At 44.5% G+C, this 13,593-nt stretch overlaps 1 protein-coding gene across 1 annotated transcript; it reads right to left on the bottom strand.

Moving 5' to 3' along the window:
- Positions 1-345: 345 nt before the first annotated feature.
- SLC35D3 (solute carrier family 35 member D3) lies at positions 346-13,489 on the bottom strand. Its single transcript, XM_084827656.1, has 2 exons — positions 12,939-13,489; positions 346-7,895 (listed from the first exon to the last, which is right to left on the bottom strand). The coding sequence occupies exons 1-2, from the start codon at positions 13,372-13,374 to the stop codon at positions 7,069-7,071; spliced, it is 1,263 nt and encodes a 420-aa protein (XP_084683782.1). The 5' UTR covers positions 13,375-13,489; the 3' UTR covers positions 346-7,068.
- Between the last annotated feature and the right edge of the window lie 104 nt (positions 13,490-13,593).

The raw sequence follows: 13,593 nt of genomic DNA, 5'->3' as shown, positions 1-13,593 counted from the left end.
GTTGTTTCATTTGTTTTTTACAAAGTGATCATCTACTCCCAGTCATCACCTGATTGGTATCTTGCCTTATGTTTACCATGTGACTACTGAATACATGTGGCCTGAAATTGATCCCAGTAGGGCGTCAGTCCTGGCCGAAGCCAGTCTGGGCCTAATTTTTGTCCTGTGAAAATCCTCTTAAGATTCCAGCTTCTAGAACTGTATTTCTTTTTTAAAAAAGTTATCCTAATTGCCACATGATTGATCGTGTCATATAGTTATAGAGGTGGACTCCATCTGGCTCTAACTCATGTGCAGCTAGTTGCTCACACCAAGGCATATTCCCATTAAACATCAAAAGATGCATCCAGCGGGTTGAATAGGGCTTAGACAAGCATCATGAAGTCAATGGAAATAGATATCTGCATCAATGTTGGTTGGGCATGTCAGCCTGTTTTGACACACTGGTCTCCTTTGGTGGATCTAGGCAATAGTGTATAATGCCCTAAAATGTACGTATATACATAAACTTAGAAAAGGCGCATGATACACACACACATCAGACAAGTAAGACTAAACTTCCAGCCTTCTTTCCAACTCCTCTCACCCCAGGAACAATAAAAACTTCTTAAGGCTTCTGTAAAGCAATGCCTTTTATTACTGTGCCTCCTTCTCCGGATTAATTGAAGTCTTTTATTCATGCAATTAAAATGCCTCAGCACGAGGCAATAGTTCTATTATTTTCCTTTACAACAATCTCCTTCTGGGAGGAGGGGGGAAGAGAATGGACAGCATTTGCCAAATCCCCATTTTTAAAGCAGGGAATTCATAAACACCCAGATTAAGCTATGAACAGAAATAAAGAATAACTATACACGCGCACACACAAACACGCACACACATGGTGCAAAAGTTTCACCAGCAAATGTTTTATAAGTCCAATACTGTCAGTATTTCCATGTGTTTCTACTAGCACTTGTAGAAGCACAAACCAGGACTTTCCCACAAAGCATGTGGAAAAGGCACCATAACGTATAGGCAGATAGCTAGCAATTCATAGCACATCCTACTGTGCTATCCAGTTAACAGAGCTTTATGGCTGGAACTCAAGTTAGTACAAGATACTGCTCCACGGCACGTTGAACAAAGAGTGACCTGGAATTACTGTTGTGTGCACTGGCCTGCAGAGATTACAAAGTAACGGGAAGCCTTCTAATTTACTGAGCCACACCTGCCTACAGATAATGCTATGAGCCTCTTTTAATATTGCATAATAGGTGATCTGTTAAATAAATACATAAATAAATAAATACATACTTAAACTGATTTAACTAATGATAAAGCAATAGCTTTAACAGAATGCAAATCTATGAACATATCAAGCTACAGCATATCAAATCAGATCATTAATTCATATTGTCCAGTATAGGCTACACCAGTGGTTCAAACCTTCTAGCTTCAGGAAATCTTTTCCACATCAACTTGGTCATCCACAGGGCTGTTTGCATGTTGAAGAGAATTCTGGGAAATTGCCTAGGGCACATAATCAGCTCTTGTAGTGCACCGGCCAGGCCTCTTGGGTGTTATTGTCATTTCGTCAGCACGCTTGTCAGCACGCTCAGCGCTCTCCTGTGGTGGGCATGGCTTGGGAGGATTGGCAATGGAGAGCCAGCTATCTTTCAGGGAAGTCAGTCCACTGTTACTGATTATGTGGGTAGTGTCGTTATATAGTTCAGTCACTAGGTGGCACTGGACTTAGTTATATCTGGCCGGAGTCAGGACAGGAGTTCCTTCTGTTCTTGTTCCAGAAAGGACATTAAAGTTCTTGTTTAGCATCCTGCCTGGTGTGTCTTCTGAGTTCTCCTTCCATGACACTGACACGTTCCATGACACTCTTCCTTCTTATTGAGGAATACCTGATAGATAAGCTGAGGAACCACAAGGTTCCCTGGAACAGAATTTGAAAGCCATCAGTGTACTCTGACTGCCAGCAGCTCTCCAAAGCCTCATGCATCTCTTTCCCATCCTTGTTATCAGAAAGCCTGTAACTGGGGGTGCCAGGGATAGGAATGGGAACCTTCTGCATGCAAAAATGCCTTCTACCACTCAACTAGGGCTACCAAGCAATTAATATGATATAGTCCTCCTCAACTGGGCACCCTCTAGATGTGACAGACTACAACTCCTATCTTCGCCACCTAGTAAGACAATTTGCTGTGGGGTGAAGGGAATTGTAGTCCAACACATCTGGGGAAGGCTGATATAGCGGATCATTCATGTCATAGTCAAATACTCTCTTGATTTCGGTACAGTTTTACACTCAACCACAGTGTGTTTCGTAGCACAAAGTTTTCATGCTATCACTTCCACAACCATTTAACAAATCCACCAGGCACAGATGTCATGTAAACGCCATTGTTTCTACTTCAGTAAGGCTTCCGTGGAACACAGCATGCCCCGCTGTAATAAATGGGGAGAGCATGAGTGCAATGACTGGTGGATTGTGCCTATAGTCTCTATCTTGGCACTTTGGTTTGTTCTCAGTGGCATCTCAAGGAAAGGGGGTGTCTATCATTCAGGTAGGTGGGGTGGAGTCAGATAAACTCCCTAGCTCCAATACCTTGCTTTCTCATTCTTCCCCCCCCTCGCAATACCCAAACCATGAAAAAACATACAAACTAGACTTAGCATGTTTTCACACCTGAGGCTTAAGAAAGCTTAAAATTTTGGCAATGAAAATGTGTGTTGTTGTTGTTTTAAATATATATTGGCCACAAAGCACATTTGAATCATAAATGTTATCTTTTCAGCTTTTTGTTCCACATTAACAACAAGCACATGCCACCTAAGCAGCGTTCAAGAGCTCAAAGGGGAAATAGGCCTGACGTATAAAAGAAGCCCTTACTCTGACCCCATGTTTTCTTTTAAGTCTTTTTTCATCCTGTCTAGTAAAAATATTAGTAAACTAATAATTTACACCACCTGGAGTCAAGCTTAATAGTGATGTGAGGCACCTTTCACTCATCTGAACAAACTGAGTTCTCACTAAATTTTCCCAGATCCAGTTTTGACTGCTTACTCTGGTGCCTACAAGCACTGATGCTCAGTAAAGCTGCAGCAAATTTGAGAATGAGACCAGCTTGTGACCAGCTTGTGAGAATGAGACCAGCATTCCATTAATGTGGAAATGGGGAGTCTGGTATGTGCACTGGTTTAGTGGAGGAAAGACAAATGGGAAAACACCAACCACAGGGAAAGGAAGGGAGGAAGTGCCAGGTGCACAGGGGAAAAAGTTATTTATTTAAAGCCCAGCGCATTTTGAATTGTTGTTCTTCCTCACAGGCACTCTTGAACAATAAGCTTCACTTGGAACTTGAAATTGTAACAGTGTGTAGATGCCAGGTGAAAATGGTTTGCACAAGAGAAGAGTGTCCCTAAGGAAGAACAACTGTGCAAAATGCATTTGAGCATCAAATAAACCACGTATTTTCCTGTTTACCTAGAGTTGGGATGTATGGATTTTGTTAACTCCACTCCATCTGTGTTTTGCCGATTGTCAGGCACCTTTTGCTCGATCCTCTGTTCATTGACAGAATCAGATTTTATCAGAATTTTGTTCTACTTGTGCTAATTTGCATTAGTTCATCAGCACAAGTGTGCATTTGCACTAATTTGCACTTGAGCACATGTGTTAATGTGAATTTGTTAATGCGAATTAGCCCTAATGCAAATTATCACAAATCCCCCCTCCCCAGTGAAAAACTGATCTGCAAATCCACAGAATTTGCATGACTCGGAAAAAGGCGATCCACTGCGAAATCCACAGGTCAGATTCATAGAAATCTGAACACATTTGAATCCATTGTGGATTTCTCCAACAACCCTAACCTAAGGGTTTCCTCCCTTCCTTTCCCTGTTAGTTTGATGGGATTTAGGCAATGGAAGCCTGGCATGATTATTCTTGCAGGCCTCTGTCTCATTATCTCTGCTTTATCACTCAGTGTTTACAGCAGAAATATGGCTAGGACTGGTTTAAATCAGCCCTTCATGAGGTGCTAGTCTTGACCAATGAACACTAGTTACCTAAGGCGGTGGGGGGGGGGATGTGTGGCCGTCCATGACCTGATTGGACTGCAGCTCCCATCAGTCCTAGGCAGCTAGGGCAGACACTTATGCTTTGTCCAAAAAGAGGAGACGCATCACCGAAAAAGAAAAAAAAAGAGGACAAAAGAGGACACAGATTTGCATACAATTTATCCATAGATGCACATTTCAAAATAAGGAGTATCGTTTAAAGAGAAATACAATACATCTCCCATAGTGTGGACGACTGTGAGCCAATGAGCTGTGTGCCTGCTCCTCAGTCTACTGTCCAGATGCTGTCCAGATGCTGCCAACTATGGGTGGGCAAATTCAAGGCCTCTGGGCTCTCCCTCCTTATGGTTCTGTATCTTTAAACCAGACTTAGGCTGGGCAACCCTTCAAATAGAGGACTGTTCTCTGTGAAGTAAGACATAGGAACATAGGAAGCTGCCTTATACTGAGTCAGAGCATTGGCCCATCTAGCCTCGTACTGTCAACAGCAGCTCTCGAGGGTTTCAGGCAGGATTCTTTCCTTACCCTACCTGGAGAAGCCGGGGATCGAACCTGGGACCTTCTGCATGCAAAGCAGGGGCTCTATCACACTGAGCTATGGCCCCACCCCTTGCAGACATATGGCCACCCCGTCTAAGCCAGCATAGCCAATGGTGAGGAATGATGGGAGTTACAGTCTGACAATATTGGGAGGGCGACACGTTCCCCATCCTTTACCTAGTGTACCATGAGGGAGTAAGAGGGGAAGAGTTGTGTGTATGCACATGGCAGTGGATTTGGGAATGCAGCATGGAGAATTATGTGAGGGCGTTTATGTAGGAAAAAAAAGAGCATAGGTATGTTTGCCTTGTTTGAGATTCATACATGATTTTTGGCACATTCTTCACTTATACACACTTTGTATAAGCACTTTGGTTGGCATATGTGAGCTTTACGCTCACAGATACTGGCTGTGGCAAATCTGAGGATCTGGGAAGTCGGACATTGCGGAAGTGGCTATGGCTAAGATCCATGAGGTCTCAGACCACATGCCCTAAAAATTAATTGTCGTATATTTTGCAAGAACATATGTACCCCCCCCCCAAAAAAAGGCGTATTTCTAACGGTCATATACGTTACGATAACTCTGGCTGTATTCAACATTTTCTGCATCCAGAATGGCTCTTGAATAGCATCAGCAGGATCGAGAAGAGGAACTTAGTTTAGTTTGAGGCTATGGGACTTGAATGTCTGAGAAGAACGCTAACTTGGTTTATAACGTGGTTGGGTATCTGCCTGAACACCTCACCTCTGAATTCTCAGCAACTACTTTCCGCAGACTTTCCATCATATTAGAATATTGTCTTACCCCGTTCTTCTCATGTTTCTGGTATAAGACAAAGGAAAGTACTTCTTCACACAATGCAATAATGAATGCATAGAATGCCACAAGATTAGGAGCCCAGGACCATAGGACTAAAATCTGCATAAAATTTGCACATGCTAATTTATATCTATATCTATATATGAATTTAGAAATGATTACAATGATTTATTTCAATTTGACAGGAGGCACAACTAGCCAATTAATTTCTCATCCAAATCATCTCAAATAAAATAAACTCTTCAGTGAATTTGCATCCTGTCCCAGGTCATCCCAAACCAACATTAAAAGTTCTTTTTCTAACCTTAATTGCCATGCAGGAGGAGGTGTTTTTTAAGGGGTGTGGCAGCATGTGGGGAGGGGAGATTTAACCCTCACACAGCTGTAATCTGGCATGAAGCAGAGAGTGGGGGAAAATCTTCTATTGGCATCACTGGACATTCAGGGCTTTGTGAAATAGTTCTGGAGCCCTGTGAAATAGATTCGGGGCTGGGGCCCCATGGACCCAGGTCTAACAATCCTCCTGACTGCTAGTTTATATGGCTTTAAAGGGGGGCTTAGACAAATTAAAGGAGGATAGTTTTGTCAATGGCTAAATGGAGCTTCCATATTCAGAAGCAGTGTGCCCCTGAAGGTAAAGAGCTGGGCAGCTACCACAAGAGAGGGCTATTGCCTTCAAGATCTACTTGTGGGCTTCCTGGAGGCATCTGGTGGCCATTATGGGAAGGAGGATGCTGAACTAGACAGACCTTTGGTCTGATCCAGCAGGGCCCTTCTCGAGTTCTTATGATAATCCTGCATTTCACATATGTCTTCAAAAGTAATAATGCATGGCTTCTGACCCCTACAGAAAACACACTGATACATGTGTGCATGTTGGCATAAATATTACATAAAAATAAACTAATTGAGGAGGTGCTGAGGCAAGCTGGAATATATACAGCTCAATCCCACTCCCACAGTTCTCTCACCTTGTTGACAAAGACGGGTTCAGCAGATAGAAAGTAGGACAGTGCAGAATTATCAGCAGGATCTTATTATCTGACTTCTGTTCATTCACTGCAAGAGTTGTCCACATTTGGGTGGGATGTGAAGTGCTCAAACAGCAATGGGGAGATTGTAAGTGAGAGCCACAAGAGAGCTCACTTACAGTTTTTGCATTTCCTGTGTGTCTAACCTTCAGACCACCAGGGAATCCAGTGATACCTCCACTGGAATTACCTTAGGAACAAATATGTTTAGCTTTTGTTTATGGGTGTCATGCTTTTAACAGCAATGAGCAATTCCATTGGTACTTCCAGGACTATTCACTGAGGAGCACACTAATTAGTCTAATCCAATTGACTTCTGCGAATAAAAAATGAAATGTTTTATTTTGGGGGGTGCCTTTTTTTGCTAGTCCAAGCCTGATTCTGATTTGAAAATCAGAGGTAAGCCCATGGAAAAATTGAATTTCACTGACCTAAGCATGAACCATATGCCTTTGTTCCATCAGAATGAGGTAAGATCCCTCTAATAAACAATTAAGATTTGTCTATGAACATGTGAAAGCATCTGTCCATCTGTACTCCTGCCATAAGGAATACAATACATGGATCCTTGATTATTATTATTTGCTAAGAAACTACTCTTCAAGGACTTGGTAGCTCCTCATTCTCTACTAAATAATCTTTCTTCATATAATTAGCTCCCCTAAGCAATCTCCATACTCCAAGATAAGCATCCTTTAATGAGCTTTTGGTAAGTCCTTCAGTGCTGCCACCTTCAGGGATGACAGGTGCATTTGCTTCTCCCATAATGCTGCCCTTCTCCTCCATGCTCTGCTGGTTGCTTCCATTTGCTGGCTCCTCTATCGTTGTATTCCCCAGCTCTGTCTCCTTGGATATCTTCTCCATTACAAATGGCGGCTGGCTTCCATCACATTTTTTCTCCTCCTCCTCCCTACATTCCTTCTCCAGGTCTTCATAATTACTCTGTTTTCTGGTTTCAATGTATTTGGCCACGCAGTAAATGACGGAGCCCACAGTATTGACCACCACACCTGCTATAAACAGTTTTGTGGGCTCTACATCACTGAAAGCTACCATACCAACTGTGATGGTTGCAATGCTCTTCACTACCCCAACAAAACTGGTGGTTACAGCTGAGTTGATGTAGGTGCAGTGAAGGGTGGTAAAATTCATGGCGCAGCCAATCAAGACACACGCAATAAAGATGGATGTCATGGCGGGATCTTTCCATCCTGGGAAGGACCAGACATTGATGGCATCCATGCTGGCAAAGGAGCAGATAATGAGAAAGGGTGTTGCTGAAACAGCAATGATGTACTGGGCTGTCAGGGGCCCATAGTCACTATCTGCACTCGTCTTCTGAATGAGTACCAAATATGCCGCATGCACCAGCACGGCCAGCACACCAGTCACATACCCAATGGGATCACCACTCAGGTCACCCGCACCTGCCAATTTTGAAAAAGAAGGAGAAAGAAAGATGCATTTACTTTACTTCTTATTTTATGTTCTTGCATTAGCTATACTCACAGAGGACAGGTTTATCAGGGGGCTTCAGCCAATGATAAGTAAAGGGAACTTGGAGCAAACAAGAAGGAACAGCCATCACCACTTGGCACTCCTTGTGAGTTTCCAGAGGCAGAAGGCTGGCTACAGCTGGATAAAATGCTAGACTAGATCGATTCTGGATTGATACAGCAAGGCGATTTGGATCAAGGCAATTCTTATGTTCCACAAAACAGATGGGTCTGCCCTTCGACATGCTGGGAAAGATCCACAAGTGTCTGGCTGCTAGTGCTATTTGTGTTGCACACTAAAGGAAACCAATATTTGTGCAAAGTCAATAGCGCTTGCTGGCACAACAGGTTTCTTACTGACATTGCACAAGCATTGGTTTCTGCTAGCACAACGTAAATTATGCTAGCAGCCAGACAGTGTTGGATTCTTCTCAATTTGTCCCCTCTAAATATGGCTACTCTATTCCATCTCCTAGCCTGACACTCTATGTGAACTTCTTCAAAGCAAACAGTTAGCAGAAAGCATTCCCTCTATGTTGGATTTCAATATATATCCAAATTAAGTGGAATCTCAGTAAATTTAACAAACTGGATACTGATGATCAATGAACTTGACTGCAATTCTGTATCTTCCCAAACTCAAAATGGATTTGGTCAGTTAATTCAGCACAGCTGTTTTGAATTGTGCATTTGTATGCAGAGCTGACTCTGTATTTATACTTATTTCAAGTGTATGACGTTACAGCCTCTATTGTATCTTTCCATAGATAATTACTGTTGTCATCGTCCTTTTCAAGAATGTATACAATCATATTGTTGTTCTTGTTGTTCCTTAATCATTAGGTGAACTTTCCATGGTTTCTAATGTCACCCTGGCTGGTCATTTTGCTGATGTTAGAGGGTGATGCAAAGTTTCTCCAGTTTAAGGTCCCAATGCGAATTCAGTTGGCTTTCAGAATTTCAGAATTCAGTTTAGGATCTGAAACCAGATTTGCCTCAAGTGACTTTCATAAAAACATTCTTTACTTGCTGAACAGGTATCTTGGTTTGGGTCTCACTCAGTAGTTCGTAGAGAAATTTTCATCCCTCTCTCAAAACTACTGACAAACCCTAGAATGGTCAGAAATGGGGGAAACAAGGGAAGTGAAGGGTGCCATCATTTTCACAAGACAGGACACAGGAATTCTCCTTATGGCAAACATTTTGGAGAGATCAAGACTCCAGTCCTGCAGGCACACCCCTCTTCTCCTAGAACTGGCAAAATGGTTACTCACAGACCAGTTCCAGCAGTAGCAAGGAGCAACATTTTGAAGTGGGGCCCATTTGTCCCAAATGCCAATGCAAAATTTCACAGGGGTTCTCTAATTTCCATATTCTGTCCTCAGTTCTATCGCTTTTATAGCAAGCAAGTACCAGTGAGTATATGCAGAAACTTGCTTGTCTCCTTCATATTGGGTTGATGCCTATGATGTTTTGAACAGCAAAAGGTTGAATAAATTCAGCTGGATAGTTAATCTTGCACATCCAATATCAGCTGGCATTCACACTGGGGAAAACAAAACGGCTGACGGCATGTGGTGTGACAACAGCTGACTTGGAGACATGATAACGGAGTAGTCATGGCTTGTCTCACCTGTGTTCATTTTTTGTGGGTTTCACCATGGTCCAAACAGTTTTGCAGATTTTTGTAGAATTTTGTAGCCCTACAAAAGCCAAAACGAGTCTGTAGAAATGTAACTAATCCTGCTGCAATAGACAAATGCATGTTTTGCAAAATGAGCATGGACACTTATTGGTGACTGCCTGTGATAAAAACTTGCTTCACCCTCTCCAATTCCCAGAGCACTTTTGTAACTGTTTTTAAAGATTAGAAATAGAAGAGGATGAGGAAAGGCGTAGGGCATGTCCACAAATGCACTCATGTAGGCAGTTTGCCTTGGAAGTTAAATTGTCCGCACCAGAAGATGCTTGAGATTTCCTCTAGTGAATTTTACCCTCCCATTGACTTGCATGGGACTTGAGCAAATGAATGTATGGTGTGGAGAAAGTAGCCAGGGAAAAGTTTTCCTCCTCTTTCAAAATACTAGAACCTGGGGTCATCCATTGCTGCTGAATGGTGGGAGGCTCAGGACAGATAACGTCTTCACACAGTCCAGAGTTAAAGTTGGAAGTTGCTATCACAAGATGCAGTGATGGCTGCCAACTTGGACATCTTTAAAAGTGGTTGAGATAAATTCATGGAGGATAAGGCTACCCATGGCTAAGAGTCATGATGGTAATATGCCCCTTAATATCGGTTGCTAGGGAATGTGAGTGGGACTGTGCTATTGCACTTGTGGCCTGCCTGTGGGCTTCCCGTGGGCATCTGGTTGGCCACTCTGGGAACACTTTGCTGGTCTAGATCAACCATTGGTCTGATCCAGCAGGGCTCTTCTTAGGTTCTTATGAGAGCAATTCAGAATGAAGGCATGAAGAAGAGGCAGGTTTCTCTCCTGTGGCATGGTTCTCCTCCCCCAACTTTGTACAATTATCAAGGTAGTGATGCTGGATCAGGGCTAGTGCCAAAGTGGCAGGACAGGGAAAAGCTGTTCCTGATGCTCCACAGAAGTGATCATCTGAACACAGCCTGGGCCATCCAGATGGTACAAAGGGATCATCCAAAAAGTAACCCAAACATAGTCTCGGCAAGCTGTCAGTGATGGATCCTATTATAGAAATGTAGCACCTATTAGCGCTATCCGTCTCCGGATAACAGCCTCTCATAAACAAACAGCAAAGGTAAAACAATGCCACAGATATTTATATAGAGACGAATATAAAAGCTAACCTACCTGCTGTCATTGCCTCAAATTATATTCAAATCTCTTTGTAGATCAGACATTTAGTCCTTAGTATGCATAATCTTTCCACAACCTTCCAAACTAAGTAAGGATCCCATTTCCGAGGCAGAAAAAAATATGACAACCCTCCCCCCTTCTTTTTTGAATAGCCAAACAGGAAGACATTAGAGCCAGTTAATTGATCTGTCTACTCCATCCTTGAAACAGTGTATTCATGGTTGTTTTGCCCAGTCAGGTTCACCCAGCCTGACTATCTCTACATAGAAGTGAATGGGCAATGATCCAGAATTAGTTCTCACTCCTGAACATACACGTGTGCCTACATAAACTCTGCCAATCCAATTATTCCTTGTCCCTGCCTATTAAGGCACTGATAATAGACTTTAATTATAGATTATAGAGACAGCAACACTGGCTAGTGGATCCACAATGTGAATTTTCTGGAGTTTTTCTCATCCTTGACAACAGCTGATATGTAACAGACAAGCCAGGCAGCTGCAAATAACATGGGTCTAGAGGAAAGAAGAAGGATTGGGAATAAGCAGCTGGACCACTTCAGACATAGCATTTTTCTTACACAGAGATAACCTCCATAAAGGGAGGTATCCCTATATCCATCTATTTCTACTGCCATGTGTGGAAAACATGGGAGTGTATAGTTTGCTGTGATGACAAATGTTTCAAAGCTGCTGGTGTACACAAGTGTACAACACACACACCCCAACACACACACACATACAGGTTATGTAACTGAGTGCGTACAGGAAAAAAATGTGACTGTGTTTTCAGACATGAATTAACACTTATGATGGAGAAAAAGAACATGGGGGAACACAGAACCCCACAAGCCTTGGTTCAATCCAAACACAGAGGGAAAGCGTTGTAGTGAGTTGATGTGGGATTTTTTTCTAATGTAGTGTAGCCAACTTAAGATTAGAAGTAGAGCAGCTTCACACATTTTTTTCATTTATACCTAGACAGTACACATACTAATTTAACATATAAGGATGGCACACAGGTGTACATTGATATAAAACTAGACATGCATATTTGCCAGGGGGAACCAGCGGTTAGTTGGGGCTCCCTGCCATATTTATTTCTACAACTTTAAAAACACATATGTGAGCCTCGTAATGTGTGAAGCAGTAGCAATAATGAATGAGGCTGAGGAACTGAGCACCGGATAGGCAAGAAAGACCCTGTTGGTGAAGGGAGAAGGAGTGATGTAAAGGATGGAGTTAAGAACATTACTACTAGTGCTATAATGTGGGCTGAAGAATTTTTGAGGCTGAGGACAGACTGGTGAAGTCTTTTGGAGAATGGTGAGGCTGGGATGAGATGCTGGTGGAATTGGCAGATGGCTGAAGAAGTGATTGTTGTTGTTTTAAAAAAGAATAATTTTAATATGGTATTTTTATTATTTTTACCTTTTTACTATTTTATCTCTTATGCTCACTGTTCCGGAATCTGTTTTAGAGGTGGCACAGTATACAAATGTTGTAAATAAAGCATTTGCAGAAATGGGACAAAAAGTCTGGAGGGGCATGAAGAACAGACTATAGAGGTTGGAAGGTGACTTACGGAAGTACATTAGGAGGGAAAGACTATTACAATTGTGCAGGGGAATTGATGGGGTGGAAAACAGTAATGCGCTGAGGAGTGATGTGGAATCATGTAAGTTAATTCAGGCTCTAGAGATGGTCAAAGATGCAACAATAAACGAAGGGAGTGTGGAAGGAATAGGCTATGGAGGGTGATATAAGAAGAGTTACAGGGGTATATGGGAAACCAAATGAAGGGTCAGGCAGCGCTGAGACGGACAGGGGCATCATGGGGGGCGGGGGGGTTGGCGGCTTTGTTGAGCTGGGGGATGCTGCTGAGGACAGGAGAGGCGGGAGATGTGGACGAACGGAGGGTGTGCTGTGGGCATGCGAAGGAACGGAGGGGGGACTGAGAATGTGGATAGATGATAGACGGGGGGTAGAATTAAGGAGGGGGCAATGTGGGGTGAGTCGAGAGGGGAGTAAGAAAAGATGGGGCAGGGTAGAAGCGGGAGGGTCCTCGAGAAGTGCGCGGAGTGGGCTGCGAGGAGCCCCGGGCCAGCCCCCGCCGCCGCCGCCGCCGCCTCACTCACCTGCCAGCGCCGCCCCGCAGGTGGTGATGAGGACGGCCACCGACACCCCGACGGAGGGGATGCCGTTCTTGAGCACCAGGACGCCGATGAGGAGGGTGACGAGGGGCAGGCAGCGCTTGAAGACCACGTACATGGGCAGGCTGAGGCCGCGCAGCGACCACAGGGTGAGGCTGGACTGCAGCGTGGAGAGCAGCGTGACCCCGGCGAAGAGGCGCGCCAGGCTGAAGCCGAAGGGCGGCACGTCCAGGGCGCCCCGGCGCCGCAGCAGCTCCAGGCTGAGCGCCGCCGTGGAGCTGGTCAGGCACTGCAGCAGCGTCAGGAAGGCGAAGTGGTAGCGGCTGATGAGAAACTTCAGCAGGATGTTGAGCGAGCCCGAGAAGACCCCGTGCGCCACCGCCACCGAGATGCCCAGCGCGCGGCCCCGGCACAGCTGCATGGCGCCCGGCGGCCCGCGCTCCCGGGCGGCGGCGGCGGCTGCTGCTGCGAGGCGGCGGCGGCGGCGGCGGCGCCCTCCGCTCGCCTGGGGTCCGGCCGGGCGCCGGGGTGCAGGAGGGCTCCGCGCCGAGGCAGCCGCCGCGAGCCGGCAAGCAGCCGCCGCCGCCGCAACTTTGCGGGCAGCCTCCGCGCCGCTCTGCTCAGCGCGCCGACGAGCGGC

Source organism: Heloderma suspectum, chromosome 1, assembly GCF_057233095.1.
Source record: "Heloderma suspectum isolate Gila_16-S chromosome 1, 16-S_ref, whole genome shotgun sequence".
NCBI classification, from domain to species: Eukaryota; Metazoa; Chordata; class Lepidosauria; order Squamata; family Helodermatidae; genus Heloderma; species Heloderma suspectum.
Note: the sequence above shows the minus strand (reverse complement) of the source record. Positions and strands in the feature narration are given on the sequence as shown.

Coding starts and splice junctions, on each gene's coding strand:
- SLC35D3 (XM_084827656.1), bottom strand. CDS start 13,374: ATGCAGCTGTGCCGGGGCCGCGCGCTGGGCATCTCGGTGGCGGTGGCG. Junction 7,896..12,938: donor CTGCGGGGCGGCGCTGGCAG/GTGAGTGAGGCG, acceptor CAAAATTGGCAG/GTGCGGGTGACCTGAGTGGT.